Genomic DNA, 8,525 nt, shown 5'->3' with positions numbered 1-8,525 from the left:
TAAACCCTGGATTACTGATGGATGTATTGGCACTCCTCAGAAGAAGCAGTCCTCAATTAAATCTTTCAAGGACAACATGTTTCAAAAATGTGTATATAATGATGATGCTCATGTCTCCGCCCTAACAATGTGCCATCTCAATGGCTGAAAGGCAGGCGACAAGTTTAGGTCAATAATGAGCCCATGGAAACGCATTTGATTTATTTGACCGATTTTGGCGAAAGGAAAACCTCTCGCTTCACTTCTTCCTCTGATGTGTTGAAGTATTTTGTTATTGTAGTGTGAACAATAACAGTATTTTCTAAGAATTAAACTTGAAGGAAAATGTGTTGTTTTTTATGTTGAGCGCTCATAATATCATTGAAAAGTATGCAGTATGATGTCTGCAATAAAAAATTTTTTAGACATTAATAAATTAATTTCTATACTTTCCAAAATGTTTTACAATTGTCTGGGAGTGGCAAGATAGAGGAACAGTGGCGTCTAAACAGCACCCCCTGTCGGTCATAATATACATAAATCATTGGTTATGACAGTACCAAAGAGGGTGGCACATCCTCTAATAGCAAAGTGTCTTTGTACCAGGGGTGTGAACATGGAATATAATAAAGGTTAGGATTTTTCCAAATGAAGATTTTACCAGAGGCTGCAAGAAAGGTCTACAGAAATAGCTTTGGAATTGATGCCTTTTTGACAACATAAGTGTTTCTTAGTTGAAGTTTCTCATCTACATGCGATTTCTTTCTTATTCATTGAAGTGGATTCACAAAACACGTTTTTTCAGGAATGCAATACTTTATTTCTGTGCTGTACACAAAGAGGAAATAAACATCAAATTATGGAATGGTCAAACTTGAGAAAATGTTTTCACATACTGCAAGCATATTAGGGCTTTGGGAAATCTGACTTTAAATATGAATGTTCTGATGCAGTGAAAGGGAATAACACTTCAGTTTTTAACAGGGTGTTATGTAAAGTTGGAATGTATGAGGTGGAAAAAAAACATTCTAAGTCCGTGTGTCTGACATTAACCATGTGCATGACATTCATAACACTTGGAATCAATCTTCAAAAGGTTTTACATACACATTCAGGGGGTGGAATGGAACAACACAGTCATTGCTATGCCACTAAAACTTACTTTCTGTACAAAAATGTTTAAGTTGCATATCACACTTGCTGCATTACTGAGAGCTAAACTTACAGGATATGGGCACTTCTTCCATTTGGCATCAGGGTATCAACATGGACAACAAATAACTTGAGGACAAATACAAAAATGGGTGCCTGAAACTATGTACATGAAAGTAATGAATTGATGTGAGTCAAGTGCTTTCGAATCTAAATGAATCAAAATGGACACATTAAAAAAAAGAGAGCATATTTGAAGGCTGAACCTATAGGCTAATTACCTTTTGAAACAGAGTGCAGTCTATTCACACAGATTACATCGACTGTTTAGCCATTTTATGTTTGTTTTTTAGATCAACTATTAGACAGTGTCAGCTACAGTATCAGAATACTACACATGAGTAGTAGCAATAGTTTTTGTGACAGCAGACAAAAAGGGCACACAAATTGAGGATGGGAGGTAAGAGATGACAGGTTTGTAATATCAGTTTCAATATTGTTGTTATCGTTTCTAACAGTTCTACAATGACCTACAGTGCAGAGTAGCAAGAATAACACAGATGTATAACTACATTGTTCATTTTCAGGACTCATTGAAAGTGAACTTAACATCCCAGAATGCTTTGAGCCATCATAAGTAGTATCATAAAGAGTTTAATGTGAAGTGTCCCTTATTGTATTTTACAGCACGTGCACACGCACACGCACACAATATTTTGCATTGAGCAACAATACCTAGTCTGTTATTATTGAGGAAGAGAAGCAAAGTGTGAAACCACCGGACTAGAGGAGATAAGATAATATATATCATACATTGAGCAGTATGTGAATTCCTTATTGTTAATATATGTAAATATCAAGTGGTGGTGGTGTAGATTGAAAAAAGCACTCCCACAAATAGAAATAACTATCTCCTAAGCAGAATGTAACCATTGGGTGATGTCACAAAATATGTCATCGAATACCAAACTTCGATTGCTCCCTGTAGATGGCTGCAATCTTTGACAAACGTTTTGCAGATGTTTGGGAATGTTTCACAAATGTTTGTGGTAAGGTTTTCGGACAGCGTTGCATGCACTTGTTATATATACCATGCTTAAAAAATACCCTGATATATTTGAGGTTCTATGTATGAAATTGAAGAGGTGAGGTGTGTAGAGATACCTGTAGATAACTTATTTTTACTGAACATTTTTACTAAAAGCTACTTTAGCCGGAGATTACTTTGCGGTGATCGTTGATGCCAAATTATAATCGCGGGATGCCAAGAAAGGGAAAACAATCTAATTCATTGAGACATATTTTTGGAGCTAGTCTGTGATTAAAGTCCAGGCACTTTATTTTAGATGTTTACTTCTTTTCAATCTCACTTCCATACACATTGTTGACCGTCAAACTAATATTAGCAACAACTTCCGTACTTTAATTTCATTGCATGATAAACATTAATTTCCAGTTTTACATCAAGTGTCATGTCACAACAATAAATAACAAAAGGAAGAATTGGTCCAACCTAACCATGATACCCAGTTATCATTTTTCATCATCCCAACAATCCCTTTAAACAAAAAGGAATGTATTGTGTATCAGCTCTGGGGTGAAGTTTCCCCTAAGTTCAGATCTAGGATCAGCCTCCACTCCGCCAATCTTAACCTTAACTATTGATGGGGAAAATGCAGAACTGAGCCAAGATCAGCATCTAGGGACAACTTCACCCTACTACTTCTGTATATCACATTAGGGGCAGGGGCAGAAACTAGTCGAATAAATCTCAATCCTCCAATCCATAGAGATCTCAATCATAGTCTCTCCCACCTACATCACATGACCGATTCTCCTTCTTCCTCTTCCCCATGGCCGACAGTAGAAAATACGTTTCTGGGAAAATGCAGGGTTTCTCTTATGAAGTCCAGGGGGTCAGTGGAGGACAAGCTTAAAGGTCAGAGTTCACAAAGGAGGCTACAGAGGCACACGTCAGGGTGAACTGTTAGAGAGAGGTTCTGTATGGAACGGTGATGGATGGCGGGATTGAATTAGTGGGTGAAGTGGATGAGTGCAAATCCACCCATTACTCCGTACTGAGGATGGTGTGTGTGTGCAAGTCTTCGTGTGTGTGAATCTGTGAATGTGAGTGTGTACGCATAAGTGTGTGTGTGTCTGTGTGTACACTAAGTGTGCGAGGGCTACTGCAGATAACGGTAGACTTTGAAGCAGTGGTTCCCAGAGTCAGCCACCACCACATGGCCATCAGAGGTGAGGGCCAGGCCCTGGGGACCGTAGAGAGGGTCTGCTGATGTGTTGATGTAGGAGAGGAACGAACCACTGCCATCAAACACCTGAGAGAGGGAGAGAGAGAAAGAGGGAGAGAGAGAGAGAGGGGGATGAGAGAGAGAGAGAGAAAGAGGGGGGGAGGAGAGGGGAGAGAGAGAAAGAGGGGGGAGGAGAGAGAGAGAGAGAGAGGAGAGAGAGAGAGAGGGGAGAGAGAGAAAGCGGGGGAGGAGAGAGAGAGAGAGGGGAGAGAGAGAAAGCGGGGGAGGAGAGAGAGAGAAAGAGAAGAGGGGGAGGAGAGATAGAGTGCAGAGAGAGATCCATTTGAAATACCACTAATCTAACTGACTAATCTAGATGAAAATATAATACATCTAACAAAAAAAATGATAATACAATTATATTTTAAAGAGCATGCTAGAGGACAAGAAAAATGTTTTAATTTACAGATTAGTTAACACCAAAACAAGGTCTCCCACTTCCCTGACCTTGGTCTCACTTCCATGCTCTTTGGCCTCACCTGTATTCGGCTATTGCCCCAGTCTGCCACGATGATGTTCCCGTTGACGTCCACTGCCACCCCCGTAGGGGCATTGAACTGGCCATTCCCCTCCCCATTGGAACCAAACTTCAGAAGAAACTCCCCCTCAGGGTTGAACACCTGCAGAAAGGTACACAATCCCTTTTTATATAAAGAAACAGGTACATATCATCATCATTTGGTTCAATTGATGCCATGTTGCTGTGAGATCGCTTAGGCAGAGAGCCCCTGGACATTTTGTAAATATTTTATAATTTCTACACGTTTTTTGTTGGAATGTTTTTTTTTTGGGGGGGAGTTGAATAGCCAAATGTTTATATATTAAATCTGGATTATGTGTATTTGTTTACTGCCCATGTATTCATTGCAAATCAGCTGTCTCATGATAGCTAGCTAGTGATGCTACCATACTAGCTAGCTAACGTTAGTGTAGATTGAATACCCCCATCCTATTTTTCATTGTTATTTCTACGGTCTCATGACTCAATGAGGAGGACTAATTCATGGCGAGCTGGCAGTGACGACGTCATCGCTTGGGAGGTTTCCTCCGAAGTTATGAGCGGCCCGTCATCATAATATCCTGAGTGAATGGAGACTGGAGAGCTCAAAAATAAACATCTCTTTCTACGCTACAAGACCTGAGAGTCAACGGCTACGGAGAAATCGCAGTCAGGCGGAGGGCGGGGGGGACAAGGCGCGAGTGAGATGCCTTCAATGCAGAGTGAACTGTGCGGTCTGCCTGCCAGTCTCCGGAGGACCTGCTCATCTCCCCCATTGACCTAATTTCTCTGCTTAAGACATGCGATTCCATCTTGACTGTCGCTCCATCTGTTGGAGGCTTGAAACACTCAAAACGTTCAACACGGTCTGAAAATCATAGTCCAGATCTACTATATCCTATAGCGGTTTTATTTTATTCTTGTTTGTAGCGATGTGTCGTTTGAATGTCATGTTGAACAATGCTGAACACAATTTTTTTTTTTTTTTTGTATTTTCCCCCTTTCTTCTCCCCGATTTCGTGGTATTCCAATTGGTAGTAGTTACAGTCTTGTCTCGTCGCTGCAACTCCCGTACAAACTCGGGAGAGGCAAAGGTCGAGAGCCATGCGTCCTCCGAAACACAACCGAACCAAGCCGCACTGCTTCTTGACACAATGCACATCCAACCCGGAAGCCAGCCACACCAATGTGTCGGAGGAAACACCGTAAACCTGGCGACCTGGTCAGCGTGCACTGCGCCCGGCCCGACACAGGAGTCACTAGTGCGCGATGAGACAAGGATATCCCTGCCGGCCAAACCCTCCCCAACCCGGACGACGCTGGACCAATTGTGCGCCGCTCCATGGGCCTCCCGTTCACGGGCGGCTGCGACAGAGCCTGGGCTCGAACCCAGAATCTCTGGTGGCACCCGGGAGGCCGCTGAACACAATGTCGAATTGACCTTAACCAACTTTAGGTTTTCTCCCCAAAATACTTTATCTCCAAGACAATGGGTCATACAAATGGCTCGACACCTAGGGGTGATACCATGTGACCTAGCAGGACTATAAAAAAGGTCTGCTCCTGAAAAAGGTCTGAACCTCCAGCGGGCCGACCATAAGTCCTGGACCTTTGCCTTTAATGGCCAGAACCGGTAACTGATAACTTAGGGGGGGAAGTATATATTTCGGGAATAATACCCCTAATCCAGTAAATACAGTGGGAAGGAAGTGCCCACGCACTAAACAGGCTCAGGAGAAAACATACAACTTAGAGCTAGTGTAGCCAGAACGGTACCCTTAAGCTGACCGCCTTCAAGGAAAGAAGGATAAGACAATTAGAGCACAGCCTCTGCAACTCAGGCAAGGAGCCAACAGAGAAGAGCAACAAGCATAAGGACACCAACTCAGGACCAAAGGAGCAACCTGATGGAGGTACCTCAATTCAACAGGGAAAGCACACAGAGACCATCTTCTTCCTTTGTTCTCCTCTATGCGGCCTGAACCATCAAGAAGCTAAAACAGACTTTGATCACAGACTGGGGAGAACATCTTTTAATGTTCAGGATCTCGAGGTCTTCCAATCTATTTCCTACCTTTTCATGATCATTCTCATTATGTTTGTAAATATTTAGATTAGTGTTATTAAATGTTGATTGTTCAAAGAAATTGTGTTTGTCTTGTTATTATGTTAAAGAACTCCAATTGATTCTCAAAATAATTCATACTATCAGATAAGCCAATAATTAGTATTGTTAAAACGTTAGTCTTATAGAGTTATTGCTAAAATAACTCTATGAGCCTCATAAGTCTTCCTAGAATACAATTGTTGTTCAATACTGGACTGGTGCTCTGTTAATAATCTCATAGTAATAAGTATACACACAATTTTACAGCTTGTTCAAGTGCTTTAAGATCATTTTTTTGTAATGAAAAGCGCTAGAGAAGCTGAATAAATCATTTATTATTATATCCCTTTTTCATAAAAAGGTGCACATCCTTTTTACGGGAAAATATACATACTTTTTTCCACAAGGGAACAAATCATTTGTAATTGGTGAGATGGTCTTACCTTCACGGAATGATTATGGAAGTCCGTAACAATTATCTCATTGTTATGGTTGACTGCTGCAAAGTGAGGACCTGGATCAAACAGAGAGATAGTACATGCATTTAACCCTGCTCCTATGGCAACGTAAACAACGAAACAGAGGAAAGTGGAGATGGCTTGCGGGTGATGGCAGAGGCTTGAGGACTGTAAATAGCCCACTCTGGACTACCGATGAGTAGTGATGAGCTGCCGGGGAATCACCCAAGTGGGTGCTAATTGTTTGTATGGAAGAATGGCTCCAAAAGTCAAGCGGCTACGCTACGGACAGCTGTGGACGCTGGGGACGCCGAGTTGCGCTGCTAAATGGCCTCCCACCGCTCAAGCCATTGTTTGATACTACCAAGACAAACTGCTTCAGCTCCTATCCTGACATACTGTTTTTGTTTCCTTGTTTAACTTCTTGGATATAGGGGGCGCTCTTTTAATTTATGGATAAAAAAACGTGCCTGTTTTAAGCGCAATATTTTGTCACGAAAAGATGCTCGACTATGCATATAATTGGCAGCTTTGGAAAGAAAACACTCTAAGGTTTCCAAAACTGCAAAGATATTATCTGTGAGTGCCACAGAACTCATGCTACAGGCGAAACCAAGATGAAACTTCAACCAGGAAATGGGCAGAATTTTTGAAGCTCTGTTTTCCATTGTCTCCTTTTATGGCTGTGAATGCGCCGGGAATGAGCCTGCCCTTTCTATCGTTTCTCCAAGGTGTCTGCAGCATTGTGACGTATTTGTAGGCATATCATTGGAAGATTGGCCATAAGAGACTACATTTACCAGGGGTCCACCCGGTGTCCTTTGTCTAAATTGGTGTGTAATCTACAAGCTGCACGCAGTCATCCAGTGATTGAGAGGAGAGAGGAGGCTTTCAACGAACGATATATCATGAAGAGATATGTGAAAAACACCTTGATTCTAAACAACGTTTACCATGTTTCAGTCGATATTATGGAGTTAAGTTGGAAAAAAGTTTGGCGTTTTGAAGACTGAATTTTGGGGGTTTTTTTGGTAGCCAAACGTGACGCACCAAACGGAGCAATTTCTCCTAAATAAATAATCTAGCGCTAGCTGTTACACAAATGCTTGTTTTGCTATGGTTGAGAAGCATATTTTGAAAATCTAAGATGACAGTGTTGTTAACAAAAGGCTAAGTAAGCTTGAGAGCTAGCATATTAATTTCATTTCATTTGCGATTTTCATGAATAGTTAACGTTGTGTTATGCTAATGAGCTGCGGGGATAATTACACTCCTGGATACAGGTTTTTTTCGTAGCTAAACGTGACGCACCAAACGGAGCGATTTCTCCTAAACAAATAATCTTTCAGGAAAAACTGAGCATTTGCTATCTAACTGAGAGTCTCCTCATTGAAAACATCTGAAGTTCTTCAAAGGTAATGATTTTATTTGAATGATTTTCTGGTTTTTGTGAAAATGTTGCCTGCTAATGCTAACGCTAAATGCTACGCTAGCTGCGCTAGCTGTTACACAAATGCTTGTTTTGCTATGGTTGAGAAGCATATTTTGAAAATCTGAGATGACAGTGTTGTTAACAAAAGGCTTGAGAGCTAAGCATATTAATTTCATTTCATTTGCGATTTTCATGAATAGTTAATGTTGCGTTATGGTAATGAGCTTGAGGCTGTATTCACGATCCCGGATCCGGGATGGCTCGACGCAAGAAGTTAATACATTTTATGTGCTGTGTACATACCTCAGCTGCCATGTACAGTGCCTTGCGAAAGTATTCGGCCCCCTTGAACTTTGCGACCTTTTGCCACATTTCAGGCTTCAAACATAAAGATATAAAACTTTATTTTTTTGTGAAGAATCAACAACAAGTGGGACACAATCATGAAGTGGAACGACATTTATTGGATATTTCAAACTTTTTTAACAAATCAAAAACTGAAAAATTGGGCGTGCAAAATTATTCAGCCCCTTTACTTTCAGTGCAGCAAACTCTCTCCAGAAGTTCAGTGAGGATCTCTGAATGATCC

General features: G+C 41.1%; 1 protein-coding gene across 4 annotated transcripts in view; it reads right to left on the bottom strand.

The window, feature by feature from the left end:
* Positions 1-781: 781 nt before the first annotated feature.
* The window catches only part of trim2a (tripartite motif containing 2a), a 70,777-nt gene continuing 63,033 nt past the window's right edge, over positions 782-8,525 (bottom strand). For all 4 annotated transcript variants that reach the window (XM_042311847.1, XM_042311848.1, XM_042311846.1 and 1 more), the window contains exons 10-12: positions 6,490-6,560; positions 3,920-4,060; positions 782-3,467 (exon numbers count right to left, since the gene is read on the bottom strand). In XM_042311847.1, coding sequence (XP_042167781.1) covers positions 3,315-3,467; positions 3,920-4,060; positions 6,490-6,560 — 365 coding nt within the window. In that variant the 3' untranslated portion in view covers positions 782-3,314. The remainder of the gene's footprint in view (positions 3,468-3,919; positions 4,061-6,489; positions 6,561-8,525) is intronic.

Source organism: Oncorhynchus tshawytscha, linkage group LG34, assembly GCF_018296145.1.
Source record: "Oncorhynchus tshawytscha isolate Ot180627B linkage group LG34, Otsh_v2.0, whole genome shotgun sequence".
Classification (NCBI taxonomy): Eukaryota; Metazoa; Chordata; class Actinopteri; order Salmoniformes; family Salmonidae; genus Oncorhynchus; species Oncorhynchus tshawytscha.
This window is presented reverse-complemented; position numbering and strand designations above follow the sequence as displayed.